Below are 16,875 nucleotides of genomic sequence, written 5' to 3' on the forward strand. Positions count from 1 at the left end.
TCACAATTTATTCATTACGTAACAGCCGATCTAAGAATGACCAAGAAGTACGCACGCTTACTTGAGATTCCCGCCCCACATTTTGCACCCATTTAATACAAAATTGATTGCAATCTAGTCATAAATTTTTTCTTTTCTACAAAGAACAGTTCAATGGTAATTGATTAATGATTTTAATACCAAAGTTCAATTGTAAATTATCCCGAAATTCTTGCTCTTGAAACAAGGGTGGTAGACTATCTTTACCAATGAAATCGGACTTTCAAGCATCAACATCTTTTGAAATATTCTTGAATGTGATTAAATGAATTTGTAAAATTACCCGTAAAAAGAATTTTTTTTCACTGGGGGGGGGGGGGGGGGAGATGTTTTAAAATTATTTTCCGTTTTTCATTGAATTATTTAGTGAAAAACACAAGTTTTACCAAAATTTTAGAGTTATCTCTCGTTGTTTTCCCAAAGGAATAATGTTTTATTAAAATCAATATAAATCAATATAAATATCAATATCAATATAAAAAATCATCCGAATATCTTCAAGTTTGAAAATTGACTTGGGGGTAGTCGGAAGAACAATACATTCTCAGTTCTTCTTAAAGAGACAGGCTATTGACAAACAAGCACCATGATACGTACATATGTAGATATTTCGTTACAAATCAACCATTAGAAAATTCTATAATCTTTGATGTTGGGAACTTGTTTCTATTGATTGGTTGGTCATTATTGTTTATTGCCGAGTTGGCAATATTTCAGCCATATTTTGACGAGCTTGCTTTTAATGATTTTGTCATAGATAATACGAAAGGATGGACCAAACATGAAGAAGATCTTGACCCATTGTTAAATTGTACTAAAATAATTATTGGCCAGATCTTGAAATATCGCATTACATATTGAGGGGCAATATAAAAATAAAATATTCCTCTGCATCAAGTTATTTAGAAGGGGGGGGGATGTTTCACGATCTGGAGGTACCGGCTTGGATTCTCCTTCCCGGCGCCCTTTAAAACCTAAGACCATAACAAAGGTATTGACTTTTACTTCGCCAAGCGTTCAGAAGGATAGGGAGATAACGAACAGTATTCAATAACAAAGTCCATAAAACAATACAAAATAGGAGCAAAGCAAATATGGACCTCCAAAACATCAGAGGTGGGATCAGGTACCATGGAGGAGTGAGCATCCCCTGCTGACCGGTCACATCCACCGTGTGCTCCTTGTCATGATAGGGAAACAACGGGTTCATGCTTTTTTGAATCAGGTATGTTACCACAAAAAATAAAGGTGAAGACAATGAACTGGAATCGATCTCAAAACGAATCTGAAAAAATACATTCAGAGTTAAAAGTGAAAATAAAAGGAAGCATCTCAGTATATAAGGTATCCGTGACTTGAAATCACGTCTGATGCCGGGCGCTCAGCGAAGGAATAGCTAATGCCTTATTTACGTCTAAGGTTTTACACTGCGTGCCGAAAAAAATAAAACCAGGTCTCAAAACCATATACCTGTACAATACACCCGTGGCGTTGCAGTACACTTAATTGTAAGGATTTTTGTGCTTTGAACGAATATTGTATTGATGTGTTAGTATGTGTTTTTATTATCTTTTATACATGTTTGATAAGAAGGAAGAAGATTGGAAAGGGTGTCACTAACTTGTTTACAACGAGTCAATTGCATAAACGTTTTTTTAAACAAAGAAATTTAAACTATGAATAAGTGTTGGAGACAAATCATATGTATACGAGGTCATAATTCTAAATGTAAATTTTCAAATTCTGCTTAATGTGAATACAAAAATAGGTATGCTTTATAACAATTAGTACCCATGGGCATTCCAATAGATTGTTGGAAGACCTGGTCTGCAAAAACAACATATATATTGTCAATAAGAAACTTAATGTTTTTTAACAAAATAATTTTGCAAATGACCAATGACACGGTAAGTAAATTTGCGAGTTCCATTTTTATTGAAAAAGCAGCTGTCAATTATATCTAATAGCGCTGGACTTTAATTTATCGTTGGGAATGGTTGTGTATAAAGTTGAAAAGTCGTAAGTTTTTAAGCTATTGATTTGGTAAAATCTTGTGATTTCAAATTGTCCAAAAGTTCCTTGAAATTTTTAAGTATCCACATCTGAATTACAACACTTCTTGAATATATTGTTGCACAGTACTCTTGAAGTTTCTCCTTCACTACTGTTAATATCTTAGTGAAGAGTAAAGAAAGAGGCTTGGTTGAACATTTAATGGAACCCGCTATGTATCTTTGTTTGTAAGGATTCTTATGAAGTTTCGAAATCCAATACATATATAGGGTAGTTCCAATTCATTTATGTTCTTTGGGATATTAAAAATATTTAAAACTAGCATATAATTTTGAAGAAAGTAAATACACTGTGTTGTCTTTAACTTGAAATGTGGTCGAAAACAAGACTGGATCATTTTGTGATTTGAAATATAAATGATTTGAAAAAAAAATATGACCAAAGAATAATGTAAATTTTTGGGAATTTGTGAAAATTAATGAAATTGTTTGTGGTATGATTAAATCAACTTTAAGTTTTATACATGAATATATATCTTACGTTCACCCTAAAAAAGCATTTTAGACACATATGGTTTCGGAAAAATGTTCATTATGTTAAGTTGCTTTGTTAGTTAATATTATTTTTAACACTATATACAGGAAAGGCAAAAAGGTTTCTAACAATTTCAAGGAAAGCAGGGATTTGGATCTCCAAGATAATTAATGATGTGATTCGGCTGGAAACAAGGTTTTCTGGCGATTTTTGTGACCTGCAAAGAGATTCAATATAAAAGAGTATAAAATAAAATTCTAAACGACCTCATATATAAGATACAGTGTGGAGAACAGACGAAATTAGTTGCTTTCCTTTATCATGCACTCACACAGACCTTGACCAATTTTAACACTATATATAACAGTCATATAGCATCGGAGGAGAGATAGCCCGCTAACTTTTTTAAAACGTAACATTTTTGATAAATTAGTGTGATAAGTTTTAATTTGTGCTGAATGAAGTTGTACCTCCCCCCCCCATCGCTCTAACCCCTATGAAATAAGATTTCCGATTTTAAACATTTTTTTTCCTAGTCATTTTTTTCAGGTACCGGTGAGTTGATTTTTTTTGTCTAGCTGTTTTCCTATTCCCAACTTTCAAAAGCGATGCTACGCCACTGTATAAACCAATCAAAATATTTAAAAATTTTCATGTGTACGAAAAAAAATGTTTGCATGTAATAAAACAATTCTCACATTTTTGAAGCACATCTTTGGTGGAATAAAGACAGATGGATCTTTGATTCCCATTGTTGTGTTGTAAAAGACGTACAAAAGTTGCCTACCTGCGAAGATAAAAAGTAAACGTAAAATATGGTGAATTGGAAGAAAAATTGAAATATTGTTTACTAGTATTTTCTTTATATTTTTTTTTAGTCATTCAAAGAAAGTTGTACCAGGCTGAGGGAGTATGGAGGAAGACGCACCAATCTCAACAAAGGTGCAGTTTAAACCAAGCCTGTAGAATAGTGTGTAATTGTTTTGCCTCCGCATATAGGTGTCCAAGTTAATAATGTCGGGAGCCACTCCCATGAAAGTCTTTTGCACAGGTTTAGCTTCAGCTGAAAAACACAAGCTGTCGCAAAAATATATTTCATTATTTTCATTCGCTTATCTTCATTTCAAGAAGATACGATTTTTCAAGACAAAATTTACTTGGATGAGAGAACAATGATGATTAAATCATCATTACACAGAACTTAACATGAACATTATCAAAACAATTGGTCCTCTGCAAACACGGCTGAATTAGCTGCATAAAAGGAGTAAACATCCCTTGTCACCGATCACACTAGCTATGAGTGTTATGTATTGATGAATTATCAGAATTTTGCTGTCAAATCCTGTACAAAGCCATGATTAACAAATGGTATCAAATATGTCAAACAAAGTGCAAGTCAACAATAAGGTGAATTTTACAAGCAAGGCCATGATAACGACCGTAGAATTTGCGAAAAGCTTACTTTCATTATTGAAATCATTGTAACATTTATTTGTCAATAACTACCCTCGGTTAAAAAACTGACCTATTCAAAGGGGCGTGGGCAAAGTTTCAGCTAAAAATTTCAAATTCATGTTTTCATTTTCTAAATACATAACTAAGGTCTTTCTAATGATCATCAAAAATTTGAACGTTAGTTGTCGAGATACAAGACATATTTAGAGCTCCAAACCTTTGTTATGTAAACAGGGTCCATTTCATGTTTTTTGTATACAAAGGTTATTATACTAATATATGTTAGTTCAAGGCAGATAATTTCAATGAAGAAGTAAATTCTAAATTCTATTTGACAGTTTCTAGTGAATTGCTGAATTTCATTTTGTTATAAATATAATTTGTAAACAAAAACAAGGCTCGAGCCTAGTTTACATTATGAAGAACTTTAAGTACTTTATCTCATTTCTTAATCAACAAATGATGTTCAAATGTTTGCTGATCATTAGATGATGCCTTAGTTAGGACTTTTAAACATTAAAATTGGTTTAAAAATACAGTGGAAACTGTTTCCATGCCACTTTAAAACAAGATTATTCATATTGTTGGGATGAATGTAAACTATTTCCCATTGACAACTTCCCTTAATTTATTTTAATTTTGCTATATCCCATTACTTACATACATGTAGATAGAGTGTTTATGTTTCAGAAAGGAATTGATACAAAAACATATTTTCTACATACTATCGACAAAGAAGTTATACAAGGACTACAACAGTATCGTTTGAATTCTGGCAAATTCTATGGTCGACACAATGATTTTATGGCTTCGGTAGTCCAGTGGTTAAGGTGCCGGACTCCAAACCGAAAGGTTGTGAGTTCGAATCTTCGACAAGTTGATTGTGTCCTTGGGAAAGTCACTTTACATGAATTTTCACTCCAACAAGTGTAAAATACCTGAGAGAGAGACATTATAAGAGAGAAGAAAGCGCTGATAAGCCAGACTGAAAAAGAGAGAGAGAGAGAGAGAGAGAGAGAGAGAGAGAGAGAGAGCGCTATATAAAAACAATCATTATTATTATTATTATTATTTTGCGTATATATATTGACCTGTTTTACACATAATTTTTCAAGGGGAACAAGGCTAAACGTCGTCGACAGGTTATGTTTATTCGTAAGTGGTGCCTCATTTCACGTCTTATTTAGAGGCCAGTAATATATGAAATTAATTTTAAGTTGATTTTGTTTTTTCTCAGTATTAAACAAAAATACAGAGAGAGACTGAGAGAGAGAGAGAGAGAGAGAGAGAGAGAGAGAGAGAGAGAGAGAGAGAGAGAGAGAGAGAGAGAGAGAGAAACCCGTAAAACAAGTTATATTAGTTTTAGCTTAGTATATATATTGACCTGGAATACACATATTGTAAAAGGCACCGCTCTGAAATACTTTACAAGTCTCCAGATTCCAGTTATATTCTTTGCCCTGAAAAACAAATTAATATCTTAATTTTTCTTTGGTTTCTAGGTTCATTTTACATGAGATAATGGAATTGTTATATATCTTGTATTTTGTATATCCCTCAATGATATATGTGTCTATGAAAAATTAACATCTTCAATCTTTTTACTGAGCAATCAAAAAATGAAACATATGGTGGGATCAGGTGCCGTGGAGGAGTGAGCCTCCCCCGCCGATTAGTCACTTCGGCTCCTGCTCCTTGTCTTGATCGGGAAATAACGAAAAAAATCCGTCGTCAATTCGGTGTATAAATAATGGACTTACAACTGCATTGGTATAAAAAACGTCAGTCAGCATTTGACCCAATGATAAGTTGTATTTATTGGTCATTGTATCGACTATAGATCTTACGAAACAATGACTTTAAACGAGACGGCTAATATTCTTGTTTCATTAACGTGTTTAGCAATAATTCAACTCTTTTTAGAAATTGTTCATATGTATATTATGACAAAAAATACACGACAGATGCGACTAATCGGCAAGGGATTCTCACTCTCCAATGGCATTTGATTCCACCTTTGATAGTTTTGTTTTCTGTGGGTTTTTTTTCTTCTCCCGAATCTGAATTGTTCAAATTGACTCCGAGCTGGAATACTGTTTGTTAATTCCATATGTTATTCGTATACTTGTCATATCAATTCCTATAACCATTTTCTGGGGGCTTTTTTCGTTTTCCATTTTCGTGATGAGTTAATTGTGGCAGTATGGTTGATTTGCATATAATGTCCATAAGGTATCAATTTATTAAATCAATAAATTACCCTATTTACAAATATCTTTGAAATTAAGTCTATATAGTGACAATTTTGGAATCTACTATTTTGGAAAAGAAATCTAAATCTTTGCAGTTATTTTTCAAGGACTTGTAAATCTTTGATCGATGTAGTAATATTTACTTAATCTAAGGTTTATTGATAAGCCAACTATGAAATATAATTTAATGCCCTTTTCATGCATATCTATATGCAGAAATATATACAGAGAAACCTTTTTGTACGTGACGTATCAATGTGGCGAGTAAAATGTAACAAAAAATAGGCCAGCGAAAAATTGAAATATTGGGTTTACGAGGGGTGATCAAAAAGTTCGCGAACTTTCTCTTTATTTTCAAAACAACAATTCGAATCAGAATGAAATTTTGACACACCTATAGCCATGCACATGTTCTATAAAAAGCACATGAAAAGCATTGATTTTCTCCATTATTGTTACGTCACAATATGAAAATGACGCCAATATGCAAGTTACTCTTAACGAAAAATGATTGTCTCAGTTTTACTCCAGCAACGAACTGCTGTAAAGTAATTATCTTATAATAATCTGTACAAGGTTTATGAAGACAATAGACTTTCAAGACTTTCAATCATAAATTGGATTGATTGTTTTAATGAAGGGAGGGAGATGGTTAAAAATGATGTTTGTTTTGTACCTCAGCGAAAGCAAGCTGGGTAAGAGATGTTTCCTTTGTCGGGCAATCGCAAGTTCTTATGAGAGATTGCGAAGTTACATTCAGAAAAATGGTTGAACACTTTAACAATAACAATATTATTAAATCCCCAAAATATATTTTAATTTTGACTCTTATCATATTTAATATGGGCCCCTACAACTATATCCATATTTGATAAACGACGTTCCTAAGACAGAAATCTCGGGTTGTGATGGTCACCATGTTCTTTCTGGGAAAGAATATCCAACCATCCTATCTCGGAGATTTCGTCATTTCTGACAAATGGACCGTTCTTGTTATAAAAATCAATTTGCATGGTAAGAAATATAAGACTCGGAAAAATATTTTAGCGTCTGTTAACAGAATGCATCAGGGTATGTCACGTGACCACCTGGATCACATGATTCGCGCATGTGTAGAACGGTAGCAGATATGCATTAAAATCAGAGAGGGCTACTTTAAAAAGTAATGGACACTGAAACCTAATTTCATTTGTTTCATGGATGTTATCCATTGGTTTGCGAGCTTTTTGATCACTTCTTGTATATGTAGGTTTTGAATGTGAATATAAGGAATGTTTAAGAATGTGTGTAAATTACATGGATTTGTACTCGAATTGTATGGATTCTATGAAGCAGAATGGTTTATAATAATCTTTAAATTTTTTTAAAATTATATTTCATTGAAAATCGTGAATCGTAGATCTTTTATCTTGTAGAAAATAGAAAATTTTATCTAATCATGATTTTCAAATAGATAAAAATCTTATAACTTACTGCTGCAAAATCTTGTATAATGTTGACTTCGTATCCCTCAGGCTCAGTAAGATAAATACTTGCAATTTTATGGGATTTGGCGTCATAGGAAAGCATCTATGACAAACAGTGCAATTATCTTATATCAGATTGTATTAGAATCATAATTGTACTCCAAAGAAAAATATTAATATCAATTGTATAATTCATTGAAATTACATTTTACGATCAATTTATTACATTGGTAAAGATATTATATAAAAACCTAAATTCAAAATGAAAAATAACGGATTGTTATCTAAAACATGTAGTATTACAAGAGGGATCCGACAGGGATGTCCAATATCAGTTTTACTATACTTATTTGTAGCTGAAATTTTAGCCATTAAAATAAAAAAACGAACCAAATATATCAGGAATTAGTATAAATGATAAAGAAATTATTAATAAACAACATGCAGATGACCTAACAGTGGCTCTGAATGACAAGAAATCTCTCGATTTTAGTTTGAAAATTATTAACGAGTTTTGCGATCACGGAATGTATCCTGTTAGGGGGGCTTAAAGATATGTATGATGAAATCAACGGTATTAAAGCTACAAATAAAGCAATACGATGTCTAGGTATTTATATAGGACACGATAAAGAAGAATGCTACAATAAAAATTGGATGAAAATATACCACGACATTGAAAAGTTATTTGTATCTTGGAAACGTAGAAAATTAACGGTTTTTGGTAAATCGTGTATAATCAAAACATTAGCAATTTCAAAACTAGTTTATATTGCATCTATATTGTGTATATCAGATAAAGAATATATCTGTAAGGTCCAAAGACTTTTATCTAATTTCTTATGGGACAAATCGGAAAGAATCAAACGAAATACACTGATAGGCGATTTAACTGACGGAGGGTTATCGATTACAGATATAGAAAGTAAGTTTAAGGCTCTGAAAGCAGCGTGGATACCGCGACTTCTATCTTCTAAGGGCACTCTTTTTGAAATCTTTGAGAGTTTTTTGAATAAAGCGAATTTAAATCTGAATTACGTCTTACAATTTTCTGAAACTAGTTTAAATGCACTTGACAGAATAGGCAAACTTCCGCTTTTCTACAAACAAATTCTAAGCTCATTTAACGAATGTAAAAAAATGTGTAACTTTGAAAATACATCACCTAATGATATTTTGAAACAACCCATTTGGAATAATAACAATATCAAAATAAAAGGAGAAACATTATTTTTCAATAACTGGGTCAACAGTAATATTCTCTATTTAAAAGATTTAATAGATGATAACGGGAACATTAAAACACTACAAATGCTTTCCACTGTTATTAAAAGAAAGTCGAACTGGCTTTGTGAATATAAAACTTTACTCTCAGCAATTAAACCTTTGTGTAAAAAATGTGATTTATCTAATGCCAAATATTTAAACATAAAGAATGAAATGAGATTTCATTACGCAACAGGGGTATCAAATCTAAATGGTAAGAAATGCCAATTTTTTAAAATAAAATTTTGATACATAAGAAATTTATTAAACCGTGTTATCAAATTAAACTTTCTCAAGAGTTTTCAATTCCTGCAAACGACTCAAGTATATGGCAAAATATATACAGGAGAAAAATTAAAGATATAAATGATAATAAAGTTGCTGAATTTAATTATAAAATGCTCCATAATATTCTCTGCAACAATACCTATTCAAGTAAATGGATAAAGGACAAGGGGGACAACTGTACTTTATGCAATATAACTGAAACCACAAAACATCTACTTTTTGAATGTAAAATCGTTGAACAGATTTGGAAAAAGCTAGGAACGTTTTTATTTAAAAATCATGAATAAAATCTTATTAAAAAAAAAATTTACATTTTTTCTGCAAGTTATTTCTTTATTACGTTTAGACTATACATGTATATGTATTTCTGTTACATTTCCCCGAATTTTCATTGCAATAAAACAGTCTGTAAAGTCATTGCATATACATATCAAAATTAGTACTGTTATCACCTTACCATTTGCTTAAATCGTTTTTCCTGTGGACTCCCCGTTATTGACGTCATAATGTCTATGTATGTCTGGACCTGGAGTGGCAGACAGCAATTGGAGACGACCCCGGGGACAAAAGAGACGGAAACTCCGACAAGAACGAAGAAGGCGATCATTTTAGCCTCTAGAAGAATGTCTGAGTTACTCTGTAACAATGTTTAAGTAAGTCTATGATCACAGAATAAATAAAACGTGCTTTATTGCTTACATAGATAGGCTTTAGATATTCCCTTCCTAAATGGTACCAGTATTATCACCCTGTCAAATTTCTTGATGAATTTCTATCTTCTTTGTTTCATCATCTTCTATGATACAATAGAAAAATAATATGATAGAGTGCTTACCTTGGGGAAACATTGATTTGCTTCGAGAAGGAAATAAATTGATGTGGAAAACTGCATTTTTTTGACATAGTAAATGATTCAAAATGTAATTTGATTTACTTGAAAGGTCATTAACTTATCAATTACTTTTATGGATTTCTTTCTTGTCATTAACTTGCATACTCTTGATCTGCTGAAAAACTTATGGCCGGTTGGGTTCCTATCGCACAGGTTAAGTAAAGCTCAGCCGTTGATCTGGGGATAATGTAAATTGTGTCGGGTTTACTTGAGACGTTAATCTACTGAACAAGACTAGTCTAATCTTGACTTACTTAAAAAAAATGTAAAGGACAAGTACGATTCCTAATTTTACAGCACTTCCAAACAAGTTGAATTCGAAAGGATATTTTAAAAATGAATTGTATGTTGATGGTAATTGTACATTAAAAACGCAAAAAAATGTTATACACTTCAAACCAAGTTTTATCATCACAACTTAAACCAATAAAAAAAATATGAAATCTCAAACACAACATAGCTTTTGCAAACAGCGGAAGAGAGGAAAAAAGGAGAGATAGAGGATTCTTGGGAATGGGTAATTTAGAAACAATAACAAAACGTGAAATAGAGGTAAATAATAAAGGAACAATGTATGTTTTTGAATTTTTAATTTAAAATTAAATGCTACCTTTTCAAGATCTAAATATATCAAGCCTTTCATACCTATTTATTCATAAAGTTATGATAAACATACAACAACATGTAATGTAACACGGGGATAATTTGGGAACGGTAACCCAGTGAAACGTCATTCATAAATGTGAGTTTGTTGTAATTTAATGAAACTGAAATGCTTCCCATAGGCCTAATCAGACTAAACATGACTACAATCTAAACTGCTAAATAATCAAAAGGTTCAGGTAAAATTTGAATGGAATCTGTTTGACACGATGGAATAACAACGAACTCTGTTAAGTTCCTTATATTTATTTACACATCATTTACAAAGAGAGTCAGCTGAGATAAAACTAGTGAGTATTAGACATTCCTCCAGACATAGAAAGGACTTGTCAAACATACATTTGTCAATCTTATTCTTTGATAGTGATAAAAATGGCTTTGCAATCATGAGATATAATTTTTCGCAAGGTGCAAAATGTTTAAATATTTCGACTTATAAATATTTCTAATTAATTCTTATAATTTGAGAAAAAAGATAATTATGATGTAAGATTTGTTGAACCAAAATTTACTTGATGGAAGGATTGATTGCATACAACTATTCTGAAAGTTCCGAGTTTGTAGAAATTTTATTTGATTTTTGAAACATGAGACCAATTCAGGAAGGAGAAAGAAGAGGATAATGAGTTTATAAAACAGGAAAAAATATCCAATGATTTTTTTTTAGACGCGCTTGTTCCATCTTGTGCAAATGTTAAATTCTTTTTGTGCAACATATTTAAAAGGAAAACTTTGAATAAATCAAAATGATTTCCCTACTTTGATGTCAGCTGCATTATAAACTTTTGGGATATCATGAAATACATGTATAAATTATCAGGAACCAATTAATAATTGATTGATCGTTTTAATTTCATTATAATATGCAAACCGTGTATTGTTGATAGGAATTAAATAAAGAATTGTATAGCTTTTCTTTTATATCAAAATACTCTCGAAAACAAAACTCAAATGGTATTTAAGATTTCACTCTAATCATTGAAATGCTCTGTGTAATCTTTTAGTTTTTGACCTGTTTTCTACCACTTTATATTGGCGTAGGTGTAATCGGTAAATTAAAATATTCGGGCTTTTTGATATCATAAATTATTCTTTCTTTAATAACCGTAGAAATACTTAGTCGTTTGATAACTGCAAACTTATTTTGTGAAACAAAAAATACTCTGATTCTACATTCAAGTACATCGAAGTCTAAGTACACTATTCAGCATTTGAATTTTTAATTCAAATAAGATGCTACCTTTTCTAGATCTCAAGATATTATTATTATTATTCTACTTTTATATAGTTCCCTATATAATTATGGAATTACCCTAAAGCGCTTTACACGTAGAAAACAATTACAATATAAAACAAAGGCAGGTACAATATAAAAAAGCAAAAAGGTAAAATCATAGGGCATTTTTTTTTTATAAAATAAAACCAACTGGATGCTCCATTGTGACTAGAGCCTTATAAACTAAAGGCGAGTCTAAAAAGATGTGTTTTTAGATTTCTTTTAAAAACGTCAAGTGACTGTTCTTTCCGAAGATCCAGCGGGAGGCAGTTCCACAGGGTGACTAAAGATACATCAAACCTTCTATCTCCATACATCTTACTTTGAGTGCGTGGTTTAACAAGGCTCAGTGAATCCACAGACCGTAGTAAACGTTGTGGGCGATAGACCTGAACAAGTTCCTGGATGTATTCCGGGGCTAGCTTCTGTAAGGCCTTGAAAGTGTACTACAGAATTTTATATTGTGCACGGTATGCCACAGGTAGCCAGTGAAGAGTTATGAGAATTGGTGTTATATGCTCATGTTTTCTCAAACGTGTCACCAGTCTGGCTGCAGTGTTCAGAACTTTCTGCAACTTTTGCAAGGATGTGGCATTGAGGCCAAACAATAGTGCATTGCCATAATCAAGTCTAGATGTCACTAAAGATCTAACGAGTGTCCTGCAAGCATCCTCTGTTATGAGTGATCTTATTCTACCGATGTTACGAAGATATAAATAACAGGATCTTGTAACCGAATTGATTTGGCAGTCCATACTTAGTTTGCTGTCGAAAAATACCCCGAGATTTTTTACACAGGAAGCATTACTGATGACTGATCCACCAAATGCGAGTTTACGTCCTGCAAATTCATTTGCCATACGTTTTGGTGTAAAGATGATGAGTTCAGTCTTATCCTGGTTTAACTTAAGGATGTTGTTTTGCATCCAGTCTTGTATATCAGACAGACACCGTTCAAGTCTATTCGCAATGTCGTCCCAACTGTCCTTCGGGTTAATAATCAGGTAAACCTGTGTGTCATCAGCATAACAATGGTAATACATGTTATGTCTCCGACAAATTTCTCCGATGGGTTTGGAAAACATACAATATAGACGAGGTCCTAAAACAGACCCTTGTGGTACACCAAACTGGAGTAAGAACTCTCTCGAGAATGTCGAACCTACAGCAATTTGTTGACTTCGACCAGATTAATAAGACTTTATCCATGAAAGCGCCGATCCTGTGATACCAAACGCGTATTCGATGCGACTGATTAGTATATCATGATCAATCACATCGAATGCAGCCGAGAGATCTAGCATTACGAGAGCAACGCATGAATTCTTATCCAGTGCAGAGGTGATATCATGGTGCACCCGCAGCAGGGCAGTTTCTGTAGAGTGACTACTTGTAGGCCGACTGCACGTCATCATGAAGCTGGTAAGCGTTTAGGTGTTTTTCGAGTCGAGATGCCACCGCTTTTTCTAATACTTTAGATAAAAAAGGCAAATTTGAAACAGGTCTGTAATTTTTGAATTCATCTTTGTCAAGTCCTTGGCGCTTAATCAAGGGACGTACTATATCCTTTTCGAAATCCAATGGTACTGACGCTTCTGAGAAGGATTTGTTGATAATTTCAGTGATGATTGGCAAAACACTCTCCAAACATTGTTTCAAAACATTTGTGGGTATTGGATCTAACTCGCAAGACTTCGTAGGTGCATCGCCGATAATGTCACATACCTCAGCAATCGACACTGGTTCAAACGCTTCCAGAGGAATGCCATCAAACTTGATATCAGCTCGAAGGACAACTTCCATAGTAGGAGACTTGGTCAAGGAGCAAAGGTTTTCTCTGTTTTTCTGAATTTTACCGATAAAAAATTCACCAAATTTGGATGCGAGATCGATTTCGCTGTCATGCTCTGGCAGGACTGATAAATTTGTGTTTCCCATGAGATTGTTGGTAAGTTTAAAAAGCTGTTTCGAGTCGCTGCCTATTTCCTGAATTTTGTTTATATAAAACTGACTTTTACAGTGTTGTATGAGTTTTGTAACCTGCATACATTTCTGATTGAAAATGTCCTTGTGGACTGCTAGGTTTGTTCGTCTCATAGTTTGTTCATCCCTTCGGCGATCTCTCTTAGCAGAATAAAGATCATCCGTAAACCAAGGAGTATTCGGTCGTATAACGATCTCCTTTGATTTCTGAGGGGCATGAACATCAATGGTAGCAGTTAGAACTCTATCGTATTGAATGGTAAGGTTTTCAACAGATGCTTCCTTGTAAGTCACGTTTGAAAAAGTCACGTTTGAAAAATCGTTGGACAAAAGATATCAAGCCTTTTGTACTTATTTATTCATTAAGTTATGATAAACAGACAACTAATGTAACATGGGAATAATTTGAGAACGGTTCTTATAGCAAACCATTCATAAATGTGAGTTTGTTGTAATTTAATGAAACTGAAATGCTTCCCATAGGCCTAATCAGACTAAACATGACAACAATCTAAACTGCTAAATAATCAAGAGGTTCAGGTAAAATCTAAATGGAATCTGTTTGCCGCAATGGAATAACAACGAACTCTGTTCAGTTCCTTATATTATTTTTACACATCATTTACAAAGAGAGTCAGCTGAGACAAAACTAGTTAGTATAAAACACTCCTCCAGATATAGAAAGGACTTGTCAAACATACATTTGTCAATCTTATTCTATGATAGTGATAAAAATGGTTTTGTAATTATGAGATATAATTTTCTCAATGTTTAAATATTTTGACTTATGAATATTTTTAACTAATTCCTATATTCTGAGAAAAAAAGGAAAAAAAAAGATTAATATGATGTAAGATTTACTGAAACAAAAACTTACTTGATGGAAGGATTGATTGCATACAACTATTCTGAAAGTTCCGAGTTTGTGGAATTTTTATGTGATTTTTGAAACATGAGACCAATTCAGGAAGAAAAAAGAAGAGGATAATGGGTTTATAAACAGGAAAAAAATCCAATGAATTTTTTTTTTTGGACACGCTTGTTCCCTCTTGTGCAAATGTTAAATTCCTTTTGTGCAACATGTTTAAAAGGAAAACTTTGAATGAATCAAAATGATTTCCCTACTTTGATGTCAGCTGCATTATTAACTGTTGGGTTATAATAAAATACATGTATTAATTATCAGGAACTAATTAATAATTGATTGATCGTTTTAATTTCATTATAATATGCAAACTGTGTATTGTTGATAGAAATTTAATAACTGCATAACTTTTCTTCACATCAAAATACTCTGGAAAACAAAATTCAAATGGTATTTAAGATTTTACTCTGATCATTGTAATGTCCTGTGTAATCTTTTAGTTTTTGAACAGTTTTCTTCCACTGACGCTTTATATTGGGGTAGGTGTAATCGGTAAATTAAAATTCAGGCTTTTGGATATCATAGATTATTCTTTCTTTAATAACCGTGGAAATACTTTGTCGTTTGTTAACTGCAAACTTATTTTGTGAAACAAAAAACATTCTGATTCTACATTCAAGTACATCGAAGTTCAAATACACTATTCAGAAAATGTTTGATAATACTGGACTTTTACGAGTAGAGAAGTACTGACTTCTACAGTTGACGGTTTACCTGGACATTTAAACTTGTCTCATGTACGGAAGTACAGAATTGATAATGCAAAAGAAAACCTTTCTAGTTGTAACAGGTATGATGTTAGGGGCACGAACATGTGAAGACCGGGAGTTGAGGGTAGGATGACTGTCGTTTTCTTCAAGGACAACTGATATGTGCATTGAAATAACCCGTTCTTTTCCTTTTATTAGATGTTGAGCTAAATATTAATATCATAATAGAGCTACCGTACATAGCCCTAGTGTAAAAGTAAGCGTCAACTGTAAAAGTCAGCGCTCCTCGTAAAAGTCCAATACTAATTACTTTATATCACCACTTTATTCCTCTTTTAAAAGAGCTCATAGAATTTGAAACATTTTCCAACTTTAATTCTCTCCTTCTATTTTAGATCATTATGAACCTCTATATTAAGAAAGGATCTAGAAAAAAAATGTGCTAAAAATAGACCATTTGTTGCTTTCATTGTTCTTTACATTGATTTTGAATATAACAGTGCATTGTTTTGAACCTAAAATTATCATTTGAAAGTGCAAAAAAGGCCATCCTCAGCAAATGGTTATAGAGAGAACATTAATGCATTCTTTGCGTATTTTGTTTGATTTTTAAGGCTCTAATGAATTGTGTAGCTCTGTAATTTTAAGGAGCATATCAAAAGCATTTTTCTTCAAAAGTTTAGATTATTCAACAAAACCTGTATTTAATTATGCATATTTATTGTATCTTTATCATAAGGACTTGAGATTTGATCAAAATTTAATGCATCTTAGCCGCTTGAAGAATACGTCGATACGATATATCCTGGTGAGCTTGAGATAAAAGATACCACAAAGTCTTACACATCTATTTCATAATTGGATATTTTACTTGAAAATCTAATCTTGTAATCTAACAACCAAGCTATATGATAAACGTGATGACTTAAACTGTTCTATCGTCAACCTCCCATGCTCTACGTATGAACAATTTCTAAAACGAGGTAAATCATCATTTCACAAGTTCTATGGTCGATACAATGACCTTGTCAGCAAATACAGCAAATACAATTTCTCATTGACTCAACTGCTGACTGATGTTTTTCATACTAATTGTTAGTCCATTATTTA

The 16,875-nt window shown here is 32.5% G+C and overlaps 2 protein-coding genes across 7 annotated transcripts in view; both read right to left on the reverse strand.

Moving 5' to 3' along the window:
* The window catches only part of LOC134235884 (uncharacterized), a 76,182-nt gene that overhangs the window by 19,251 nt on the left and 40,056 nt on the right, over nt 1–16,875 (reverse strand). The window lies entirely within an intron of this gene.
* Nucleotides 1–16,875, reverse strand: part of LOC134235881 (uncharacterized) — a 34,150-nt gene that overhangs the window by 10,127 nt on the left and 7,148 nt on the right. The window contains exons 3-8 of one of the 5 annotated variants that reach the window (XM_062718049.1): nt 9,774–9,975; nt 7,770–7,865; nt 5,429–5,504; nt 3,485–3,649; nt 3,285–3,373; nt 2,645–2,803 (exon numbers count right to left, since the gene is read on the reverse strand). The exons of 2 other annotated variants lie outside the window; for them this stretch is intronic. In XM_062718049.1, coding sequence (XP_062574033.1) covers nt 2,720–2,803; nt 3,285–3,373; nt 3,485–3,649; nt 5,429–5,504; nt 7,770–7,865; nt 9,774–9,923 — 660 coding nt within the window. In that variant the 5' untranslated portion in view covers nt 9,924–9,975 and the 3' untranslated portion in view covers nt 2,645–2,719. Of the gene's footprint in view, nt 1–2,644; nt 2,804–3,284; nt 3,374–3,484; nt 3,650–5,428; nt 5,505–7,769; nt 7,866–9,773; nt 9,976–16,875 lie in introns of those variants that run through there. 2 more of the 5 variants (XM_062718047.1, XM_062718046.1) reach the window with 2 other exon arrangements.

The sequence above is a fragment of the Saccostrea cucullata genome, unplaced genomic scaffold (assembly GCF_032062105.1).
Source record: "Saccostrea cucullata isolate Sc308-1 unplaced genomic scaffold, CSIRO_AGI_Scuc_v1 ctg337, whole genome shotgun sequence".
Lineage (NCBI taxonomy): Eukaryota > Metazoa > Mollusca > Bivalvia > Ostreida > Ostreidae > Saccostrea > Saccostrea cuccullata.